The sequence below is a fragment of the Schistocerca americana genome, chromosome 4 (genome assembly GCF_021461395.2).
Source record: "Schistocerca americana isolate TAMUIC-IGC-003095 chromosome 4, iqSchAmer2.1, whole genome shotgun sequence".
In the NCBI taxonomy this organism is placed as follows: domain Eukaryota; kingdom Metazoa; phylum Arthropoda; class Insecta; order Orthoptera; family Acrididae; genus Schistocerca; species Schistocerca americana.
Genome location: NC_060122.1, coordinates 191,472,092 through 191,498,243, shown reverse-complemented (window position 1 = coordinate 191,498,243; position 26,152 = coordinate 191,472,092). Strand labels below are relative to the sequence as shown.

The following is a 26,152-nucleotide window of genomic DNA, read 5'->3' as shown; positions in this document are numbered from 1 at the left end:
ACGTAACAACCGTAGTGCCAGAAGGGATGACGTCACTTCAGAGAGTATGCAATAGAAAAGAGAGAGAGAGAGAGAGAGAGAGAGAGAGAGAGAGAGAGAGAGAGAGAGAGCTGCGTCCATACTCTCAGTTGAAACGTTTTATATGAGAGTATTAATCGCAACACACATAAAATAATACATAGCTTGAAACATGAACTACTATTGTCTTTTATGATGGTACATACGAAGTGGAATTACGCCTTATGTGCGTTCTAACACAGAAGTGGTAAAGAACGGTCAGCGTACATCTTACTGTATCGTCTTACTGTATCTAAAAATTTTTGCTGTTCATATGTTACTGGTATTCTACGTTTCACTACTACAGCCTCCGCATGGATATGATATCAATGGCCCTGAAACCTCCAGAATCCAATTACTAATTTTATAGTGGTTATAATATTTAGAACTTAGGGATTATCTATTATGAACATGAACCCCTACGCAGTCATATGTGAAAGTTTGTGATTTTGTGCCCAAAACAGGTACAATATCACGTCGGATAAAGATGAAGCAGAGTGTTGCACAGTCATGATACTAGTATAAAAGGGACAGCGAGGAGATGTAGTTTCCATTCTGTCTGTGCAGTATATATGTGCAGAGTACTGGCTAATCTAAAAATTAAATTTAATCCACAGACAGAGACAAAAGAAGTTATATTTCTTTATGAAGAATACAGAAGGAGCTCGAAGAGAAAAGCCCGGATATACGCCAAAAGATATCTCGACAGACAGTGTTCAGTTTGGATGACAATTCAACGGATGTGCAGAACATTGTTGCGGTTACTTTCAATTATATTCGAAGTATGTCTCATCTTTGTGCCTGCTCCTATGTTGTGGGACTGCTAACATAACACATGTTTCTCAAAACCCCGTGCAGCATTTTTACACTTCACAAAATGTAATGTTCATATTGCTGTTCCGTGTCTAGTTGCTGTTGAAGTTTCCTTGTTTACGTATGATTTTGGCGCCCAATTTGAATTTTGTTTACTTTTAATCTCCCACTGATGCATGTGTGTGTTTCCTTTATCAAGTAGATAGAAATACAGGCATACACAATAATGATTCATCAGTTAACTACGGCGACAGTTCTTTTCTCGATTCTGCCGAAGCCTTTTGAGGATGGGGCACACCAAAAATCGAATGGATTTTTACAGCGTGGAACTGGGCTGTATAGATTATTGAATAATAATAAACTCGCATCATGGGTTTGATACCAAAACATCAACTTATGTAATATGAGTAAATTAGTAACTGCAACAAAATGGAGATCACAAAAGAACGTGGTCATGAAGATTTCCTTACAATTCCCTTTATATAAAGTGTTCCAAATGCTCAACGTCTACTGCAATGTACGTTTTCAGCCGCTGGTCCATGGATTTATGGAGAGATCTACTATATCGCTGCACACACTGCAACAGTACTATTTTGAACATGTTTTGGATCGTCGGGCATTTTTCATACACTTTACTTATGACTTAATACCGAGAAAAATCCAGTATAGTGGAATCAGGGTAGAGAGCAGGGAAACCGTTTATGTAACGCAACAAAAGAACGTTTGTTTTTGTGTATAATTTCATTAGATTAATTAATACCTGCACTATATCTCCATTCCACAAAACTGATTGCTCATAGCCGTTAATGGCGCCACAATAATAAGTAGACCGGAAATACCATACTTGTCACAGACGTTTTTGTCTGTCTGAACTTTATTCTCAATTTTCTAGGATTTGTAAACGTCTTACAAAGTCGAAACATTCAACTTGTTGCTGATAATCGTTCAGTATGTGTTCAGTCCTTCGATCTGTTCGTCTGCATATCCATTTCTTTTTGGTCATCAGTCTTCTTTGATGCGGCCAGCCACGAATTCCTCTCCTGTGCTAACCTCCTCATCTCAGAGTAGCACTTGTAACTTACGTCCTCAGTTATTTGCTGGATGTATTCCAATGTCTTCCTCTACAGTTTTTGCCCACTGCAGCTCCCTCTAGTCTCTAGTACCATGGAAGTCATTCCCTGCTGCCTTAAAAGATGTCCTATGATCTTGTCCCTTCTCCTTGTCAGTATTTTCCATATATTCCTTTACTCTCCAATTCTGCACAGGACCTCCTCATTCCTTACCTAATTTTCAACATTCGTCTGTAGCACCACGTTTCAAATGCTTCCATTCTCTACTGTTCCGCTTTTCGCAGCCCATATTTCTCTACCATAGAATTCTGTACTCCAGACGTACATTCTCAGAAATTTCTTCTTCAAATTAAGGCAGATATTTTATATTAGTAGACTTCTCTTGGCCAGGAATGCACTTTTTGCCATTGTTAGTCTGCTTTTTATGTCCGCCTTATTCCGTCCGTCATTCGTTATTTTACTGCCTAGGTAGCAGAATTCCTTAACTTCATCTACTGCGTGACCATCGATCCTGATATTAAATTTCTCGCTGATCATTACGTTCAGCAGTTGACAATGGTGCATTATATAAATTATTTGTCCACTCGTTTGAAAATTTATCCTCATGTGCCGTTTTTAGTGACATAATGGTAATGCTATTCAGTAAAAATGTTGGCAAGTCAAATGATGGCAAGTCAAACGGCAGATATAATTGTGGCACTAACTTAAACAACGCTTTTCTTCCTATACGTTGCACATGTTTCAGTAATTCCAAAGGTACATCATCGACTCCTGCTGACTTGATGGAGTTCAGCTCATTCAGTGCTCTGTCGCACTCAGACCGTTTAACTGAATAACAATTACACCTTGTAACATTACCAATCTCGCTCAGGATTAACGTTACTAGCAAACTCTCCCCCCTGTCAATGCTCTGGGAATGATTACCTCAGTATCAATCTTGTTCATGATTTACGTTACTAACAATCTCTCCATCTCTACCATTATTATGGGCATGATTTCCAATGTAGGGACTGTACTCATTACATGTCCTGAATCGTTCTCGTTTTGTGTTCATGTGGATGACTATAACCATACAAATATAATGCGGTCACAAACCCAGAAAAGATTAATTGACTATATCTTAATAATTATTTGCTCTCTCCATAATTCTAGATATTAGGAAATTTTTATTTATTTGATAATTACAGAACTATGTGTTCCACTGCAACTAACTAGCAAAATTATTTTGCCGTTAAAAGGTAGACAGGGGCGTAACACCATCAATAGGACCTTGTCTAACTAAGCACTGTGGCCTTCACAGAAACTTCCTTCGCACATTCATTATTTACAAACTAATTCGCCTGTAGTAGTAACATCTGTCCGTAAATAAATCTATTCATTGTCAATTCATCTTTAGTAGGATACTGTACTTATAGCATTGAATTCAACACGTTCCGTCATAACAATTCCATTTAGTTTCTACCTCATATTTATGTTGTACTTATTAAAATAATCGATGCGTACCCACCTACAGGTTCGGCATTTAAGTGGCAATCCAAGAGACTGCCAAAAATTCGGTCGGACTTGTCGGTCTAGACCCACTTATTATCAGAAAATCATAGCTGCAATTGGGGTGTAGTAACCGCTCAAGACTCCAGTGGGTTACACTTTGAAAACTCTCCACATTGTCAAAGTTTGGTGTGACCACTTTGACATATTCGACGGGGGTCTTTCCTACAGATTCACTATCTTCCTGTAGGTTTTTTCCTGCTTCACTTAGAACTTGTCTTGGGAACGTTGAGGAGTGTGACTTGTCTGCAAAATATAGTAATTTAAGTTGAGATATTTTTACGTGAGACCCACTGATAAGTTACTTGTGTTTCACTGTACAGCAATCGATTTCGCGAGAAGTTCTCCATACGGCGCAATTTATCAGGTGGACTGAATACACAAGTATAGACTTAATGGACTCTTGTTTTGTAACTGGATGTTTCCAATATTCCTCATTAGTACTTTACAATCTGATAATTGTTAATCCATTACAAAAACTGATATTGTATTCGTGTCCCCATGGAGTAAAATAGAGCCCTTAAGCTCTGGAAGCGATGCAATGTAAGTCTGATAACAGTTCACATGGCTCAGTGGAAAATGTAAGGAAAATAGAGGTATTATGTAAGAATATTACCACATACAATATCATCCATAACTAAGTTTTGAAGTGACATTCCCACTGTCTTCCATTACCATGGAAGCCACAGGAAGTAGTAACGAAGTATGGTAAGACGGCTATAATGAGGTTTTTTGTTTTATCTTATATAATCTGGAGTAAGTAGCGTCGTTGATATTGTGTTAAATGACTTTTTTCTCACAGGATTGCCAGACGCTCCATCCAACTGCTCCGTTTTGAACGAGACGACTGACTCTTTCGCGGTACAGTGCTCTAACTCAACTGACCTGGGATTCCGCCAGAGCTACCAGCTAGAAGTCTTCGATGTCAAATCAGGCAACTTAATGTTCAATAAAACGCAGAAGTCGCCAGTCTTCCTAGTGGACGACATCGAACCTAACCAAGACATCACGATGCGCATCGCAGCTATCAGCCCCAGGGGTCGCAGCGGATGGACCAGGATGAACATCTTTAGAGTCCCGGTGAGTGACCGAAACGTCCAGATTCGTGCTCTAAGCTCTAAATGCTAAGGCCCCTACGTACGATATTCACTGCTGGCCATTATAATTGCTACACCAAGAGGAAATGCAGATGATAAACGGGTATTCACTGGAAAAATATATTATACTAGAACTGACATGTGATTATATTTTCACGTAATTTGGGTGCATAAATCCTAAGAAATCAGTACCCAGAAAAGACACCTCTGGCCGTAATAACGGCCTTGATACGCCTGAGTCAAACAGAGCTTGGATGGCGTGTACAGGTACAGCTGCCCATGCAGCTTCAACACGATACCGCAGTTGAACAATTGTAGTGACTGGCGTACTGTGACGAGCCAGTTGCTCGCTCACCATTGACCAGACGTTTTCAATTGGTGAGAGATCTGGAGAATGTGCTGGCCAGGGCAGCAGTCGAACATTTTCTGTATCCATAAAGGCCCGTACAGGACCTGCAAATTGCGGTCGTGCGTTATCCTGCTGAAATGTAGGGTTCGCAGGGATCGAAATAAGGGTAGAGCCACGGGTCGTATCACATCTGAAATGTAACGTCCACTGTTCAGACTGCCGTCAATGCGAACAAGAGGTGACCGAGACGTGTAACCAATGACGAATACACGCATCCAATGTGCGTTCACTGCGATGTTTCCGAACACGGATGGGACTATCATTTTGCTGTAAACAAAACCTGGATTCATCCGAAAAATGATGTTTTGCCATTCGTGCATCCAGCTTCGTCGTTGAGTATACCATCGCAGGCGCTCCTGTCTGCTATGCAGCTTCAGGGGTAACCGTAACCATGGTCTCCAAGCTGATAGTCCACGCTGCTGCAAACGTCTTCGAACTGTTCGTGGAGATGGTTGTTGCCTTGCAAACGTCCCCATCTGTTGACTCTGGGATCGAGACGTGGCTGCACGATCCGTTACAGCCATGCGGATATGATGCCTGTCATCCCGACTGCTAGTGATACGAGGCCGTTGGGATCCAGCACGACGTTCCGTATTACCCTCCTGAACCCACCCATTCCATATTCTGCTAACAGTCATTGGATCTCGACCAATGTGAGCAGCAATGTCGCAATACTATAAACCTCAATTGCGATAGGCTACAATCCGACCTTTATCAAAGTCGGAAACGTGATGGTAAGCATTTCTCCCCCATACACGAGGCATCACAACAACGTTTCACCAGGCAACGCCGGTCAAATGCTGTTTGTGTTAGAGATATCGGTTGGAATCTTTCCTCATGTCAGCGCCGTTGTAGGTGCCGTCACTGGCGCCAACTTTGTGTGAATGCTCTAAAAAGCTAATCATTTGCATATCACAGCATCTTCTTCCTGTCGGTTAAATTTCACGTCTGTAGCACGTCATCTTCGTGGTGTTGCAATTTTAATGGTCAGTAGTGCAGTTTTTTGGCTTTAGTATTGAACGTCCAACAGTTTACTCGTTTATGTTTCACTGCAGGCATGTCATTTCATCGAGTGAATGCAACAGGCTGGCGGAACCCAAAGATTTCTTGTTGCCGTGTTGATGATGATGCAACACCATCGCATTCTTATTTACACCGCACCAAATAATGAAGAAATTTAACACACTTCCTTATGGTTGTTTTTGTATGGAGGTGAACTAATAACATGGTCTTTTGCTAGTTTGTATTTCGGTAGGCAAATACCCTAGAGTAAGTTGCTGTCACGTCAATGCAGGTTGAGGCAGGAAGACAAACCACATAAATGTACTATCGAGTCGCAATAATGTGACCCCCGTCTATGTTCGACTTCATCTTCTAATCGCCACTCACAGACGACAGGTGGCAGCACCAGCAGTCGAGGGTATATAAAACATGTCAGAGGGGAGTCGGTAAAGAGTGCAGTAGCTGCCACAATGCGAAAACGAAGCGATTTTTCTGACGCACAAAGGGCATTATCATTGGCTTTTTGGCGAAGGTTGCAAATATTTCTGAAAGGCTAAGTCTGGAAACTGATAGCATGCACTGTAGTTAAAGTACCCCGTTCATGGGAAAAAGGCGCTATCGAAAACAGGAGCCGAGGCTGATGTGGTGCAGGATACGTCATGTACAGGGTGGTCCATTGATGTGACCGGGCCAAATATCTCACGAAATAAGCGTCAAACGAAAAATCAACAAAGAACGAAACATGTCTAGCTTGAAGGGGGAAACCAGACGGCGCTGTGGTTGACCCTCTAGATGGCACTGCCATAGGTCAAACGAATATCAACTGCGTTTTTTCTTAAATAGCAACCTCCGTTTCTTATTACATATTCGTGAAGTACGTAAAGAAATATGAGTGTTTCAGTTGGACCACTTTTTTCGCTTTGTGATAGATAGCGCTGTAATAGTCACAAACACATGGCTCACTATTTTAGACTAACAGTTCGTAAAAGGTAGGTTTTTTAAATTAAAGTACAGAACGTAGGTACGTTTGAACATTTTATTTCGGTTGTTGCAACGTGATACATGTACCTTTGTGAACTTATCATTCCAGAGAACGCATGCTGTTACACCGTGATTAAGTGTAAATACCACATTAAAGCAATAAATGTTCAAAATGGTGTCCGTCAACCTCAATGCATTTGGCAATACGTGTAACGACATTCCTCTCAACAGCGAGTAGTTAGCCTTCCGTGATGTTCGCACATGCATTGACAATGCGCAGACGCATGTTGTCAGGCGTTGTCGGTGGATCACGATAGCAAATATCCTTTACTTTCCCCACAGAAATAAATCCGGGGACGTCAGATCCGGTGAACGTGCGGGTCATGGTACGGTGCTTCGACGACTAATCCACCTGTCATGAAATATGCTATTCAATACCGCTTCAACCGCACGCGAGCTATGTGCCGGACATCCATCGTGTTGGAAGTACATAGCCATTCTATCATGCAGTTAAACATCTTGTAGTAACATCGGTAGAACATTACGTAGGAAATCAGCACATACTACACCATTTAGTTTGCCATCGATTAAATGGGGACCAGTTATCCTTCCTCCCATAATTTCGCACCGTACATTAACCCGCCGAGGTCGCTGATGTTCCACTTGTAGCCATCGTGGATACTCAATAGTGCATATTATGGCGGTTTACGTTACCGCTCTTGGTGAATAACGCTTCGTCACTATATAGAACCCGTGTGAAAAATCTGTCATCGTCCCGTAATTTCTCTTGTGCCCAGTAGCAGTACTGTACACGACGTTCAAAGTCGTCGCCATTCAATTCATGATGCATAGAAATATGGTACGGGTGCAATCGATGTTGATATTGCATTCTCAACACCGACGTTTTTGAGATTCCTGATTCTCCGCCATTTGTCTGCTACTGATGTGTGGATTAGTTGCGACAGCAGCTAAAACACCTACTTGGGCATCATTTGTTGCAGGTCGTGGTTGACGTTTCACATGTGGCTGAACACTTCCTGTTTCCTTATATAACGTAATTACGCGGCGAACGGTCCAGACACTTGGATGATGTCGTCCAGGATACATACATAGCACACCCCCGTTGGGCATTTTGATCACAATAGCCATACATCAACACGATATCGACCTTTTCCGCAATTGGTAAACGGTCAATTTTAACACGGGTAATGTATCACGAAGCAAATACCGTCCGCACTGGCGGAATGTTACGCGATACCACGTACTTATACGTTTGTGACTATTACAGCGCCCTCTGCCACAAGGCGAAAAAAGTGGTCCAACTAAAACATTCATATTACTTTTCGTATTACACGAATATGTAATAAAAATGTGGGTTCCTATTTAAAAAAACGCAGTTGATATCCATTTTACCTATGGATAGCGCCATCTAGCGAGCCAACCATAGCGCCATCTGGTTTCCCCCTTCAAGCTAGACTAGTTTCGTTCTTTGTAGTTTTTTCGTTTGATGCTTATTTCGCGAGATATTTTGCCCGATAACTATAAATAGGTCACCCTGTATAACAGGGAGAAAAATGGCCGTGGGGATATGTACGGGTGAACAGACATGCAACTAACCGCCCACGTAAACCAAGGGCTTACCAACAATGTCTCCTCAATGATTGTTGAGCGAACGTTGCTGCGGATGGGTCTCTGCAGCATCCGCCTGGTCGATGTACCCATGCTGACTCATGTTCACCGGCGACCAAGACTGGGTATTGCACGCCACTACCGCAGTTTGACGTCTCCTGACTGGCGGCAGGTGGCCTTTTCAGATGAATCACATTTTATGCTGTGTCGGACAGATTTCCTTTGGCCTGTGCGGCCATGCAACAATCTTTGGAAGCGTCTAGGTCGGAGGAGAAAGCAGTACGGTCTGGGGAATGCTTGAGTGGCTTTCCATGGATGAGCTCGTTATCCTGGAAGGCACAATAGATCAAGTATCCATCTATCCTTGGGGACCATTTCAACGCCAACTCGCCCTTTTTTCTCCTCGACACGATGCCATCTACCAGTAGGATAAGGCAACGTGTCACACAGCTCGCACTGTAGGTACGTGGTTCTGTGACCAGCAGGATGAGTTTACCGATCTCCCCTCTTTTCTTCTTGAGCTGTCTACTACCATGGAAGTTATTTTCTGATGTCTTAACAAAACTCCTGTCATAGTATCTCTTCTTATTGTCATTGTTTCCCATATGTTCCCTACTTCGCCAGTTGTGCGGAGAAGCTCCACATTCCTTACCTTACCAGTAAACCTAATTTTTCGACGTTCTGCTGTAGCACCAAAACTCAGACGCTTCGATTCTCTTCTGTTCCGGTTTTCTCAAAGTCCCTGATTCACTACCGTACAATGATGTGCTCCAAAGGTAAATCGTAGAAGTTTATTCCTCAAATTAAGGTCTGTGTCTTGCTTCTTTTTGCCAGGAATGCCCTCTTTATCAGTGCACGTTTGCGTTTTGCGTCTGCTATGCTTCGTGCGTCATGGGCTAGTTTTATTCCAAGGAAGCGGCATCCGTTAACTTGGTCTACTTTGTGATCGCCAATTGTGATATTATCCTTCTCGTCATTGTCACACCTGTTACTTCTCATTACTTTCGTCTTTCTTCGGTTAACTCTCAATCCATGTTCTGTACTCTTTAGATTAACCATTCCGTTCAACAGACACTGTGGCTCTTCTCCACTTTCAGTGACGAAGGCCATACAGCAACGAACTGATTTTCTTTCAGACTGAATTTTAATCCTACTTTTGAACCTCTCTTTTATTCCAGCCATTGCTTCTTCTATGGATCTGTACAGCAATACACTACATCCTTATCTTACATCCTTTTTAAACCGAAAAATTTATTCTTGGTTTTTGGCTCTGATTGTTCTCTCTTGGAACTTGTACATATTGAATATTCGAATACCATGCACCATTTTACATAGTAGAACGCTTTTACCAATTCTTGAAATCATATGAAAGTGTCTTGATTATTCTCCAGTCTTGCTTCGATTATCAACCGTAACATCAGGCCTGCGTCTCTAGTGCATTTATCTTTCCTAAATGCAAAGTGACCTTCATGTAACATATTTTCTTTTCCATTCTTCCGTGTATTATTCTACTCAGTGACTGGATGCTCGAGCTGTTAAGCTGATGGTACGGTAGTTCTAGCATGTAAAATCTCGTACTATCATCGAAATGATGTGGACCAGATTTTTCCGAAAGCCTGATAGTAAGTAGCCAGTCTCACAGATTCCACACACCAACTCGAATAGCCACTTAGTTGTCACTTCTCTCCCCAGTTACTGTAGACATTCCAGTAGGATGTTATGTATCCCGTCTGCCTTATTTGATCTGAAGTACTTCGTACTCTTTTCAATTCTGACGCTAATAATGGACCTTCCATATCTACGCCAATTTCTTCTCCTGTCATATCACACAACTCCACCCCCTCAGAAAGGCTTCCATTGTCCTCCTTCCAAATATCCGCTATGTATCCTTCGATTAACAATTGAACCTGCGTTGCATTCTTAATGAAGCTGTCATGTTGTTAAATTTCACCAGATATTGTTTTGACTTTACTGTATACTAAGCCAATCACTCCGACGATCATTTCTTTTCCGATTACCTGGCGTTTTTCCTGTAGCCTTTTCGCCCAGGCTCCCCTCCAGTTACTGTTTGTTTATTCTTAAGTGATTTATAATGCTGTAATATTGTCTTTCATTCAACATTATTGTGCTTCGTTTTTTCGACGATCTATTCATGCATTTCTCATGTCACCCAGACTTCTTCGCAGTTACTTTTCTTCCACCTGCGATTGTCCGTCCAACATCTGTGGCTGCTCTTTTTGGAGATGTTCACTCTTCTTCTAATGAACTCCATGCTACATTTTAGCATAGTATCGACATCTGTAGCGAGCGCCAAACGTGTCTCATAATTCCCCGGGCGCTTCTGCATCCCACTTAGTTCCACTCTGATTCTCCCGCGACGATTCTCGCAAACCTCAGTCTACCCTTCGTCATTGCTAAATTCTGATCTGAGTCTGCATCTGCAGTCCAATGTCGGATTCCCGAATCTACGTCCGATCATGATGTAATCTAGATGGAATCTTTCCACATCTTACGGCCTTTCCAGGTATACCTCCTCCCGCTGTGATTCGTAAACAAATTTTGCACCGTTAGCAGCTGAAAATTATTGCGGAACTCCATTAGTATTTCTCCCCTCTCATTGCTACTATCAGACCCATTTTCTCCCTTCTACTCATTCCTCTAGAATAGAATTACAATCCTCCATAATTATTAGACTTTCGTCTCCCTTAACGTAGTTAATTACCTGTTCGTTATCTTCACACACATCTTGCATCTCTGTATCATCTCTTGAGACGTCGGTATATATATCTGAACTATTGCTGTCAGTGTTAGAATGCTGTTGAATCTGGTGAGAACAAACCTATCTCTTAACTGTTCACAGTAACTCACTCTCTCCCCTACCCTCCTGCAGTCACCTTTATTCGTCTTAACAGAAATCCTTATCTTCCTTCCATTTCACTTCACTAGCCTGACCATTTATAGCGTCAGCCTTAGCATTTCCACTTCAAATTTCCTAGCTTTCCTACCACATGAAAACTTCTGAAATTACGCTCCCCGACTTGTAGAACTTTACCATTTCGTTGGTTATTCTATTTTTTTTTCTCATGGTCACCTACCCCTTGGCTGACTGCTCCCGGAGACCCAAGAGGGGGGACTAAACAGGAATGTGAGACCTGAGTTTCTCCCAGTGTATACAATTTTCAAATAACTGGCGGGAATGCAACCAGGTTACAGCGTCGACAACCACCGATATTTCAGCAGAAGCACATTCTATCATTTTCAGGGCAAAATAGCCCCATTACAAACCGAAGATGACTGACGTTGGATGAGGTACCATAAAATCTGTCCCTCTGTTTTTTGGAAAGGGGGAGAGCAGAATTGGATTCCATGCTTAATTTAAACAAAAAACATCATCTCTATTTATAAGTTTACTTGCTAATTTAATTCTTACAGCTTCTTTAATAACACAACCCAACAGCTGGAAGCGCACGCCGAAATCTCCGTGTTGTTATATTGCGTAGGATGACCGTTACCAAGACAATTTTGTAGAATGGCAGATTTACTCGGCTGTACGCAAGCGTGTGTGCCGCTTATGCTCAGTACACCCGTCCTCCACAATCCTGATATTCTGACCCATATATGGCATGCCGCAACTGCAAGGAATCGGGTAGACACCCAGCTTACTTAAATCAAGACCATTCTTTATGTAACCTAAATGATCCCTGATCATAGATGTTGGTGGAAAAAGCCATTTCACATCATACTTTCGCAAAACACGACCGATCCTGTTCGAAAAGCTCCCTTTGTAAAGGCAAAACATTGTAGTTTTTGGCATCACCTCGGTATTACGTATCATCACTCACCTGGTAGACACTTGGTTCATAGCACAACGCACGTACGATCTGTCTGACTAAAGGTGACTTCGAGGAGGGCTAACTTAGCTGACAAAATCTCAGGGTATGAGATGACATGGGCTCTGTGAACCAAGGTAGCAAGCACTCCTTCATGTTGAGCTGGATGCTGATAGCTATCGCTCTGCAGATACACGTCAGTGTGAGTAGGCTTCCTATAAACTGCGTGTGCCAACGTACCCCCCAACTTCCTCTCGACAAGTACAGCAAGGAAGGAAAGACAGCCATTCGTTTGTACGTCCACCATGAAACAACGACTGTTTCAATCCACCCAAATATTTGTGGTGTCTGTTTGCTAACAGAAAATGGAGAAAACGAAAAAATTGCTACTGCAATCGACAATAAGAGTTGAAAAATTACGATAGTTAAATCGGAAAACATAATCTACAAATGAAAAGAAATATGATGGCTTATAACAGATCCAAATTTGATTCTGAATGAAATCTAACATCTGTCTCCTGACATCGCTCCCAGTACGTTCGTCTTGACAAAGCGTTGTCTCTTAATATGGTTCCCAGATGCACAATCTGTAATTATGCACCACACATTTTCCCTTCTATATAATAATCACTTTCTAAGATTGAGTTGTAGTGTTAAGAACCACACAGTGCAGTCACATTAATTTGACTTCCGCCTATGTTCGACGTCAACATGCCACTCACAGACGGCTGGTGGCATAACTAGCAGTGGATGGTATATTATAATGGTCCACTGAATTCTTCCGGGGTTATCAGCCGAGTGGTGGCGTTGTCTTGTCACAACGTTTCGATGAGTTTCGTACATATCATCTTCTGGCCAAGTGTCGGGATGCTGTGCTCTGCATACCCATACAGCCGCTTGGCCATCGTCCGCTACTATAGGCCGACCAATCGCGTTCCTGCGGAAGGGGGTACCGCGACGGTGGGGGGGGGGGGGGGGAGAGGGGGAAGGGAAGAGGGCGACACGGCCCGGCGTCGAGACCCGGTGGCTATCCAATCTGTCTGCGGACGCTTTTGCTTTCAGATCGGAGCGTTCCTGACGAATTTTGTTAATTGTGGGATCCCATGCTGCACTGAGCTGAAAACCGCTATACCTGTTTACTAAGTGGTTGTGCAGACGTATCTCCACTGTCTATCAAGATCGAGTCCCAGAAACCGCACACACCTACAGTCTTCAGGGGAGAGCCGGGCGGAATGCAGTGGTAAGGTTCTAATTGCACTACAAAGCGCCAAGAAAACATTATTGTCAATAACACATTTATTAGGAAGAAATACAGGATTACCTTCGATAGTGCTGTACCACAACTGTGCCACAGCACTAGCGCTTCGTCAGCAGCAGACTACCTCTGTGTGATCGACTCTCAGTAACGCCAGGAGCGTCAGGTGCCAAGGTGCCAGCTGTTTCATCATGGGGAGGGAGAGGGAGGGGGGGGGAGGTCATGGTCTGGCGACCTCCAGCTCTGCGTATGGATTTCCAAACAGCTCGTGTAGACGCTAAAGATTTACACTCAGGAGTTAGGCTCCAGGCCCACTGAAGTGTTCACTGGATCATAGAGGGCGGCTCCCCGTTTAGGAAACAGGAGCCAGCAGTGTCGCAATCAGCGTCACGAATCTCGAAGGCAGACAACGGACAGCGTCCAGGTCATGCAAGTCAAGCCTCCAGGAGGCGTGTACAGTGATGGCGACTTCTGCACCCCATCAGTGTCGCCCCGGAAGTAGGCAGTGCAGCTGCCAGCAGCAGCATCCTTCCAGCTTAACTCGTTTCTTCATAGCCGATCGAAAACACCTAGGCGTGCTAAGGGTCGAACTCATAGCCTTGCCTCTCACTGGATAGCTGCAACTGACCCAGGGACTGAGACTACGCATTGGGTATTCGGCAATCAGCAATCACCACTAAGAAATCAGCAATGGAATTAGTTTAGAGTGGGGTTATTTATGACGACGCTTCCTGCTCGCTCCTGCGCCGGTGGGGATGGCTATGACGTGATGTTTCCTGGTTCCCTCTCGCTGTCAGCTCTGCTACTGACTTTCGCAACTTCACCCTTCTGACGCTCTAGTCTGCTCTCTCTGCACCAGAATACTTACAGTTGCTTTGTATCTAGCCTTTCTTACAGTTGCGTTCTATCTAGTTTTTCTTATGTAACTCTGCTTTATCACTAGTATGTTAGTATCTCTCAGCTTCCTTGATGAATTAATGCTTTGCTCGGGTACTTAAGGGAAGACCTGATGGTACCCGCCCAATCGGAAGACGCAGAGATCTATAGGAGGATGAGCTACAGAAAGACCTAAGCCAGCTAGGAGTCCCTGACAACTGGACCCAAAGTGCACAACATTGCCATCTATGGAGGAGCGTTGAGAGGTCGACTCATGATCTACAGGGCTCTCGATCGCCGATTTCATGATGATGAGTGATCGTGTCCCTCTGCTGGTCATTTCATACAGGCGGTTCTGCCTCAGGGAGCAGCCAAGCTAGAACTTGCACGAATTTTTAGTGCCTGCGGGGGATACTATCTTAGGACATAATAAAGCTACTTCCTTCAGAAAATTCGTCTTGAAGTTTTAGTTGGGAGTACCCGTAATAGGCCTGAACTAATCCTACATATTTTACACCAGCAGTTACACATTATACAACTTTAACTATTCTTCCATTACCATATAGCTAATTTACATTACCTTCAACGTAGGACTTCACTGAAGTCGTGCATTACACACTGAAATAATTATTCATATTCTTATAAGTTCATCAATTGGTTTACACATAATTTCTTTACTGTGTCTGAGCTTTATTTGCAAACCAACTAACGTGTATTTGGTGCATAAGTAAACTTGAGCGGTGCACTGACTTTCGTTTAAAGTAGAAGCAGATTACACAAATCCCAATTAGATCCACTACAGTGCTAGAGACGTCACGCTTACAGTCGTTTTACTACAATGTTGTCTATCGCAGTATTCCTGCATTTGCTGGAACATTTGTTCGGCTGTAATTCTTCATTTCTGAATTGCTACTAGTTCGCCTAGTGAGCGTAGAATGTTTTGATTCCAGGATTATTTAGGAAGGTAAGTTTCAGGAGCTTCAACTCGCTGCTGTTGACCTCACGTTGGAGCTACCATAGACAGTAGGGTGCTGTTGTTCTAGTTGTGTGGGTATGGCACCAGACATATATAACTCAGCCACTGACAATCAGTTGCTGACACCTGTTGTAGGATCCAGTTCCAGATTCCTACAGTCGTCTGGAGAGAGCCGGGCTGGATGCTGTGGTGAGGTCCTAATTATGCTCGAGAGCGCTAAGGAAACACTGTTGTCAATAATACATTTACTAGGCAGAAATACAGCATTGACATGAAGGTATACTGGGTATGGTGCCGTGCCATAATGTGTCAAACTACTACTGCTGGAGAAAAACCAACGTTTCGGCCACAGTTGCAGCGGCCTTCATCTGAGACCCAGAAGATGGCCGCTGCAACAGTGGTCGAAACGTTGGTTTTTCTCCAACAGCAGTAGTTTTATACATTATGACGCAGTACCATACCCAGAAAACTTTTATGTCGACTGACTCCGGCCGCAGAAGGCTACGCATTTATATAAATACAGGATTGTCTTTCAAAGTACGAGGACGAAACCCAGTGGTCGGACTTGCGCCTCTTCAGCAGCAGAATGATGGAGTACCGTCAACTGGCAGTACTGCCGGTAGAGATACGCGTCAAGAGGCAAGTGTTTCGTCATAGGCGGCCGTCGACCATGAAATCTTGCTACTTCCAGCTATGTATATCGATCTGCAAAGTGCTGTCGTGGATGTCGAAGATCTGCGCCCAGGAGCTACGCTCGAGGTCCACCTGAACTATTCACTGCTTCAAAGGTGGTGGCCCTCATGCCCTGTTTAAGAAACAGGAGCCAGCGGCATGGCTGTCGCCTCAGGAATCGGATAAGCAACAGAAATGCTCCCTCACTCTCGAACGCCTTTGACGGACAGCGTCCAGGCAACACAGTTCAAGCCCCCGGCAGGTCTTCAGAGTGATGGTGGCTTCTGTGGTCCATCAGTGTCGTGCTGGAAGTGGGTTTGCAGCTGGCAGCTCCAGCCAGTTCCACACACGACAAAGGCAGCTAGGTGTGCCAAGGGTCGACCTCCATAGTCTCCCCCGACTCTCGATTGCTGAAACTGACTAAAGTGCTGAGAATACGGACTGGACAGATGGCAATGAGCAGTTAGCAACGACATTTCTTAAGAAGGTTGAGGCAATTATTTAGGCGCTTCCCATGCTCTCTGTGACAATGGGGATGGTTGTGGCATCATGTATCCTGGTTTTTCCTCGCTTTCATCTATGCTAGTAACTTCAGACTTTGGCAACTTCACCTTTCTGAGGCTTATCACCTGAGTAGTTAAAGCTCCGTTATACCTAGCCTTTCTTTTGAAACTCTGCTTTGCCTCTTGCATGACGGCATCCCTCAGCTTCCATGAGGATATTACTTTTCGTTCGTAGATTTGGATGGTTGATGTTTCAACTCGCTCAGCGTTTGCTCGTAGACGGCTGTCTACTGGTCGTTAACAGAGGTGGTTCGCCTTCTGCTAGCTGCCAACTTAGAACTTGAACCAATTTTTTACATCCGCCTGGGACGGTATCCTTATGTGTAATAATATAAAGTGTATCGAGGGGACGGGTGAAACAGTGCAGTCTCGTTGCCGAACAGAGGAAACGAAGTAATTTACGTGACTGCCAAAAGGTTATCGCCTATGGCTTCTTGGGCCAACAGTAGAAGCATTTCCTAAAAGGCTAAGTCTGTAAACAGTATTAGTGCCGCCGCACTGTCCAAAACTAGAGTCGGGACAAAGGTGGTCCATCATGGGCCAGGAATGACACGTGTGAACGACTTCTGCGGAGATGTGTGCAGTCGAACAGACGTGCAATGGCCCTAATAAACCAAGGAACTACCAGCTGTGTCTCCTCAAAGATCATTTAGCAAAACGGTGCTGTGTATGGGCTTCTGCATCAGACGCCTCGACCATACACTCATGCTGATTGCTGTTCATTGGCGGAAAAGGCGGAAAAGGCTGCAGTTTACACTTCAGTACCGCAGCTGGACGTCCGCTGAGTGGTGATAATTGGCTTCTTCCGATGAATAACGTTTTACGCTCCATCGGACAGATGGGACACCTTGCAACAATTGTCAGAAGTGTCCAGGGCGGAGGAGGAAACTTTATAGCCCGAGGAATGCTTCCTTGGCATTCCATGAGTGATATCGCTACTCTGGAAGGCACAATGAATCAAGACAATCATGCATCTATCCTTGGGGACCATAAAGATCCATACATGAAGTTCGGTTTTCCTGTGCAGCTCGAAAAATACATGCGTGGTACTAAGACCACCAGGATGAGTTTACAGTATTCCCTTCGCCAGCAAACTCTTGGATTTGGATGCAGTCGAGAATCTATGGAACCATTTCGATCGCGCTCTTCGCACCACGATTCCTCCACCGAGAAACCTAGCGCTTCTGGCCACAGCACCGGAGTCGGCATAGATCCTCATCCCTGTCGGAGGCTCCAGCACGTCCCGCAGTGGTCCGCGGTGCAAAGGTGGCTATTCATGCCTTTGACAGGTGGCCGTATTAATGCGACTGGGCAGTGTGTATCGCAGTGCTTGCTTTGCCAATTTTGTAAGCCATCACGTCTCAGAATCAGTTCTTTCGTGGAGTACATGAAGAAGTGCCATCATGGGGTTCTGTCTTTCCTGCATCTCTCGCAGATTTCTTACGGAATGTAATATGTGTCCCCTGATTCCTTCTTATACCCAAACTCGTAGGGAACGGCGACCTCGAGTGATCCATAATGAGTTCTCCATTTACCTGCATCAATAGACACTGCTAATATCGTGCCACATTTTATAAATTGCTGTATTTAACATGTTACTTACAACTTATTGGGCCATAAGATCGGTGCACTGTCCGATGAAGGTACATGTTCCCAATTTACTGCAGACGCAGCTCTGATGCGGTGCGGCTAAGAGGTACATCACAGTGTTTAATTGAAATGGAGCAATAGCTGAAGACAAAAAACTGTAATACGGAGGACAGTGCGACGCTTATGGGTAGAATATCTAAACTGCACACTGAATCACTGTCAGATACTGGCGTTACATAATCCAAATACAGTTTCACATAACGCTGCAGTGAAACGATGCCAACAGGTGACTGAAGTGAATTCAAGATCAAGGAACACGTGATTTACATCTTCCCACCAAGCTGAAAGATCATTTCGGAAAAGAGATTTTCCTACGGTGAGGACACTGACGAAGCGGTTCTCCAGTAGCTCCGTGACCAAGAAGCGTATGTTTTGTCACCAAGGAACAAAACTGTTGATAGAATATTATAACCGCTGTCTGTCGGGACTTGGGGTGTTGGTTAAAGATAGTGTCGTACATCTGTGGCACTTGTCATATGTAGCCCGGCATTCAGTGATAGTCACTTGGCTTGCTACAATAATGTCTGATGTTGTTCCAATCTCGTCACACGTTGCAAAGGTTGGAACATTTTGTTCTATTTTTGACCTGAACATAGCTGCTCTAAAATCGGATTATTACTTTTTGGCAATGTAATTTTACGGTTTATCAAAATTTCATTCTGATAAAGACATGATAGCAGGTGTTGAAATCTGGGTCAATGTACCAAACAGTAATTTGCAACAAGTCGGCTCTGTAATCCTGTGTTGAAACTAGTACACGGTTGCTGAGTAACATCCACGTTTAAAACTGGAATAATGTCAAACTTATTTTAGATGTACTCTCGTGTACTGACTTCATATCCATATTACTGATGGAAATATTTTTACGTACATTGTGCACCTTAATGCGTATATTTTATATAATACACAGAATGAAAATAGAGGAATTGTAAGAAGAATGTTATTTTTTGTTTCACTTAAATAGTATGTTTAACGCTTATACAGCATGTTTCATTTTGTTCTTGTGTATTGTTATTTACAAGGAAGTATCCAAATGTCAGTAGATAATCTTGATGAAACTTGGTAGGCGTCATGAGGGGGCAAAGTAGTGCAATAGGTATCCTTTTCTGTTTGTGCTCAATTTCACTTTTAAGGGATACAACACACCATTACACGTTTAAGGGGTAAAACACATCCCAAAAGATAATTTGTCATTTTAGGTTTAGAGGGAATGTCTTCGCAACGATGATACAAAAGAAATGTTATTCATATAAAAGTTCATGCGTAATTAACTTTTTTGAAAACTGTATAATCCACTTTTGTAAAAGTTTGTAATTTTGCGAAATACACCACCAACATTAATTACTTTTCCAAAAATGGTATTTCAGAAACCAGCTTATTCAGGGACACATGTGGCTAGAAAACTTGTTATAATTATGTTATAACAAAATTTTTCATTGCTAAACCTAAAATGCCAAATTATCATTTGGGGTGTGTTTTATCCCTTACAGGTGAAACTGTAATATAACAGAAAATAAATATTGCACTATTTTATCTCTTCTACACAGAAACACACACACGAATACATCAGTTATAATAATTTTGTGTAGACAGTTACGAAAACACACAATATACAGAGTGTGTGTTTTTGTAGCTGTCTACGTGAGATTATTGTAACTGAGAAAATATATTCCACCAAATAACATGTGTATTGATCTCTATTTCTAGAATGTCTCATCACAATTTGTTGTTTGTGCAGTGACACAAGTGATGTGGAAGTGAGGATAACCAGGAGAGAAAGAAGCAAACATCTTAGGACATGGAGTCGTACTCACATCGGGCACCTGTTGTGTCTTGCACCTTCCTAGGCGCCTCGATCGCGAATACACAACAACATTTATCGCTGCACTACCTCTGGTACCAGTGTAACTTCCTATACTTGATTCCTATACATTAAAAGGACGCCATGTTGGTTGAAGCATCATTATACTTCAATGTTAGTTATACACTTACTGAGTAAGATATAAATACCACTTTTTGTAAAAAAAATCATAAAAACAGTCCCAATAATTAGAAATATGAAATATCAACCATATTAATGTTAGTTAAATAGTTATAGCTTCAATAAAGGAGAACATAAAAAAGAAATGTGGGGTACAGTTTAATAGAACTGAAGAATATAGTTATAGCAGGATACAGCATAATCACATGCAATGAAGCAGCAGATTATATAATTGTAAAGCAAATTTTGTTACTCTACAAATGTTGGAGCATAAGTAGTGTCAATTTTTTCAGTTGCGAAATGAAAGCAGTTAAACAATGAATAGAAAATGTATGAAAACGTATGTTTAATCCATAATGATTTCAGTAAATAAAACTGTCACCTATCACAAAAGAAATTATTTACCATATTTCGAGCACTGCCATCTAGAACGGCTAATTTCAAACCAACGTTTATCAGGAAGACTCAGTGTAACCGTATGAAATAAGACTATAATAATACCTACAAATATTTACCTAGCCATTCCTACATTACTAGTATTGTAATTCTGCTTCTTTTGATCATCTGATGGCTTTACAAGACGGTAAATAACAGCATCATCTGCAAACAGGAATTGTTGCTTCGTTTTCTCACTTGACAAGGATACATGACACTTTTCTTCATATAGAATTTTACGCATTTCGTTTTCACCAGTTGACTCCGTCGCAATTTTTTATGTTTTCAAAATACTAATACTGTATGTTACAGGAGGGAAAATAGCTCTTAGCTCTTGTAATAAATTTAAATAATTATCTAAATTTTTTTCTTCCCATGCTACAACGATTTTCTCACCTAATTATTGCAAATGTTGTCTAATTCTCCCAGTCTTTTATGTATCACAGTATTCTCTAAGCACAACGTTGAGAATTTCGAGATAAACGCCAATTCAGCCGAAGTAACGCCCACCTGGACAGCGTCTCAATGGGCGAAGCATAATCTCCATACATCTTTGGACGCCAATAGTCACTCTGCAACGTCGCCTACGCGACAGTGTCCTACAGCATTGTCTTTGACGACGTCCCCACGGGAAAAGCGGGTCGTTCCGTTGTTGATATGGTCGAGCACCAAAACGCCTAACGATCTTCTCAGTATCCACATACGCCAGTTCACTAAGTCGGACTGCAATGAATTTAAATTGAATTAATGCCTCTCTCAAAGAAGGACAGCTTATTTTGTCGAGGACTCAGTGCAAAAACATTTATATCATTGTAGTGGTTTCTTTGTGAAGAGTATGCAACTCAGAGCCAGTTGCCAACAAATATATTATAAAATGCCATAGTAATGTGAAAACGTATCATTTATTGGCCAAACGTTTTTGAAATATTTGCGTAAATCCAGTCAGGGTGAGGTAACATGCCGCTGTAGTAAAAATACGTCCATACATTGCACAAATCTTATAGTGTGGGAGAGTCTATCTAAATATGCCCATGAATTTCTGATTCAGCATGAGACATAGCAAGCAGCCATTGTCACAAATGAGTAAATACTTAAGATAGAATAAAAGCTAAAATTTGTGTATTTTACCACCTGGCATTACAAACAAATATCTATGTAAGTTTCCAAAAGAGAAAGAGTTTCTGCTCCCATTCACGACCAGTCCACAAGACACAGCTAATGTTGATCAATCAAAATTAAGACTGCATGTTAATAGATATACGAATGTCTTTACATCAGTGTTACACAGTATTGTAGGTAAGAAAACATGATGAAAACGTTTTACGCAAAGATGACATGAACTGAGAGTAAAAATTATACTATTTTCGTACAAATATCTGTCAAAATACAGCTAAAAAGTGAAAGCTTCCTTTACTACTGTATAAAATAATCATAAAACATAATACTATTTCCTACAAATATTTCCAGGTCGGGCAGCTATTCGAAAGAAAAGTGAATAGAGGAAGGAAATAAAGGTTTGTGCTCAAAATTACTGCTGTACCTTTCAAAAGAAATTAAGTACATTATAGCGTCAGTGGTCAGTCCATCAAAAAGGATAATGATAGTGAAAATGAGGACACAGATGCATATTCTGTACGCTTCCTACACAATCATTACCATCTAAAACAAATGTTTAGTATACACCAAATACAAGAAGGTCGAAGTGGTATCATGAAATGCCTTAGAGTTCTACACAAATAAGGTAATGAATACTTGTGCTAAATGGTTAGCTGATCTAAAAAATTACAAAATCTCATTAGGCTGTTAAACGAGAAAGAAAAGTTGTTAGGCTCCGAGCACTATGGGACTCAACATCTGAAGCTGTCGCCGAGATGTGCTATGTTCGTTCCAGTGCTGGAAAGGTCGCTTCATACCTCCATAATTCTCAAATCCTCTTCCTTTCTAATCCTCTTCCTTTCCTTTTTTATCTTTTAGACGTCCATTGCCTAGTTTTCGTTGTTAGCAAGCAGGAGATCGTTTTGTCTCATGCCTATAGCCTTTCACATGACAATGGGATCCATTTAAGTGCTCACATGCGTCTACTAACTGCGCAGTCCCCAACCATAACTGTTCCTGTCGAGATCATGTAGGGCGGTTTCCCGGTGGAGTACACAAACGAAGACACTTCGATACGCTTTTGGTGCTGAGTGCATCCGATAACGAAGCTGATGCTGACGTTCGTGCGTATACTGGACGGTACCTCCAATGGCGCCGTCCAGATAAGAATGTTTAGCGTCTGCTGGAGCAACGCCTGCGCCGAAACCGTTAATCTTCGTCCACAAGCAATTAACAGAGGTCGTCCAGCCACCAGACGTACTCCACCATCAGAGGACGCAATTCTTGAAACAATTCATCAAAGATGGTAGTGAAACATAGGTGATATTGCAAGGCGTTTCCCGTTATTTCAAAGAGTATTCGTTGATGTTTTGCACGATGAAGAACTCCATCCACATCACTATACATTAATTCAGCATCGGCGGCCAGAAGATCGAATTCGACGAGTAAATATTTGTAAATGGCTCTTGCACCAAGTGGACGATAACAATCATTTTGTAAATTACGTGATATGGACTGGCAACTCGAGCACCCCCCTACAACAGCCATACTGTAGGTCAGAATACCAGCCACTTGTCACCTGTTAAGGTGGCTTTATGCCACATTTTGACATAAACCTAAGGGCTCGAGTCGTGGGAGGAGTGCTTTTTGGCACTTACCTATTGCGAGCCAAATTGAATTTATCATAGGTTCCTTTGCAGTACTTTCATTTATCCATTACAAAATGTTCAAAAAATGGTATCGTTGCAGTAACACATTTATGACTCTTTAGGAATAATTCATCACTCTGGTAAGTCCCTCACCTCACTTCCTACCTCTCTTAGAAATCCCCAGTCCCCTTCCTTGGATATCTCCAACTCTTCCCACCTGAACTCCTCTCCCCTTTGCACCGGTCCTTCCAACCCCTTCCTATCTGGAAATTGGCGGGAAATGCTGAGACTGTGCTGAGCTGTTGCTGTGGAAGAATTTCATGACAAGAAATTCAAATCAATATCAACTACACTGCAGATGATATACAGTTTATATATAAAATTCAGTTTTCATGTTCTTTATTTTATGAGTCTGTGAGAGGCAGGGCTCCTCCTCTCCACCAGTTGTGAGTTGGGAGGAAGAAGACTCGACCTGTGCTCAGCTGCCGCAGATGGAGAATGTATTGGATTGTCCTAAGACTGTCTCCCCTCCTCTGCTTGTACATTGGTGGGGAAAAGGCTAGAGAAGAAGGTGCTACCTTTATTTTTGGCAGGATATATGCGCCATTGACGAGATATTGGTAATGGACAGAGAGGAGTTTAATATGTATAATTCTTGTAAGCAAACATCTGAGGACTTCGTCCATAGCCTCTTACATAAGGAATGGAAGAGAGGGATAATGGCTGAGCATAGGGGCAATATTTCTCAGGAAATAATCGTGATGCAGAGGAATGGGTTGAGGACGCACTTCATGACTCATAGACACTACTGCACGTGATGGAGCTGTTTGTGTTTTTTGAAATGGCTGGTCAACCAAAGTGCTGGAGGCAACTTTGTCCTGTTCCACCACCCCAGACTAGCTGTCAACTGTAGCGCCAGTACTGCCAGTGTAGTCGTAACTGCCGTCTGCTTCACATCTCCTGTGCAGCAAGCTAAGTAAATTTAAGCATTAACTGTGTTTTTCTTACTTTTCACTTCTTTTTCCTTGTGTTTTTGCTTTTAGGAAGCTTTAATTTTCGAGTACTAGTAATAGTGTTCCATTGATTTCGTGTTTGTTTTGAATACAGTCCAGAGAGAGTTAGTGCTTATTTTCATTGTTTCCAACAAGAAGTGTCTAGTAACAACAGTTTAGTGAGCTGTAAGCCGCCTTTAGTCAATTAGCAGTCTAGTTACAAGTTCATTACTTAACCCTCTACAGTAAATTGTTGATTTCTTAGGATGGATAGGATGTGTGACTGCTGTGTAGGGACGCAGGAGGAGCTGGCCACTGTTCCCCAACAGCTGAACATGCTGATGGCAACGGTCAGCCGTCTTCAGGCAGCTGCCTCGGAGTGTAGCGGCAGTGTGGAGTCTGGTGCGTGGCATGGTACACTCCAGGTGTTACATGCTTCACCCACGCTCCCTGTTGTCGAGACATCTTCGCGGGTACCTGGTGCGGTTGGGCCACCCTCTCCCCAAGGGGAGTGGCGCATTCAACGACGTTCGATTCGCACCAGCCGGAGGGTCAGTGTGGAGGCTGGCCCGTTCTGCCTGTCAGTGGACATGTGCACGCTCCTGCTGCAAGGTCCGAGCAGGCACACGAAAGGAGGGGTTTATTAGTGATTGGGAGCTCCAATGTTAGGCGAGTGATGGAGCCCGTTAGGGAAATAGCGGAAAGGTCAGGGAAGAAGGTCACTCTTTGTGCTTACTGTGGGGACTCATCCTAGATGTGGAGGAGTGGCTGACGGCGGTAATAGAGAGCAATGGGGGCACCCGACTGCAAATTGTTGCTCACGTCGGCACCAATGACTCCTGCCGTCTGGTTTCAGAGGTCATCCTCAGTTCATACAGGCGGTTGGCGGAGTTGATGAAGGCGGAAAATTCTCGCTCGCGGGGTGGAATCTGAGCTAACTATTTATAGTGTCGTTCCCAGAAGCGATCGCGATCCTCTGGTTTGGCGCCGAGTGTAAGACTTCAACTAGAGGATCAGATGATTCTGCGGAGATCTGGGGTGCATATTTCTCGACCTCCACTATCGGGTGTAGAAATGTATGCTCCCCCTGAATGGGTCAGTCGTGCACTACACGCAGGAAGCGGCTACAAGGGTAGCGGAGTACGTGTGGAGTGCACATCTGGGTTTATTTAGGTTAGAGAATTCCCCAGACCGACAAGACGCCTCCTGAGACGCGACAAGGTAGCAGCAGGCAAAACGCAACATGGAATGACGATATTTATATGGTAATAGTAAACTGCAGGAGTGTCTATAGAAAGGTCCCAGAACTTTTCTCATTAATAAACGGTCACAATTCCCACATTGTACTAGGGACGGAAAGTTGGCGAAACCAGATGTAAACAGTAATGAACTCAGATTGGAATGTATACCGCAAAAATTCTAGACAGTGAAGGCAACTGGATGTCTCTATAGGCCCCCCTGGCTCAGCAGTTGTTGTGGCAGAACAAAGGAAGGAGAATCTGGAAAATATTTCGAGTAGATTTATTGACCATGTTATAGTTTTGGGCGGAGATTTTAATTTACCTGATATAC

General features: G+C 42.8%; 1 protein-coding gene across 1 annotated transcript in view; it reads left to right on the top strand.

Annotated features, from left to right (window-relative positions):
• LOC124613341 (nephrin-like) overlaps positions 1-26,152 on the top strand; it is a 161,786-nt gene that overhangs the window by 108,889 nt on the left and 26,745 nt on the right. The window contains exon 8 of the mRNA XM_047142038.1: positions 4,291-4,568. Coding sequence (XP_046997994.1) covers positions 4,291-4,568 — 278 coding nt within the window. The remainder of the gene's footprint in view (positions 1-4,290; positions 4,569-26,152) is intronic.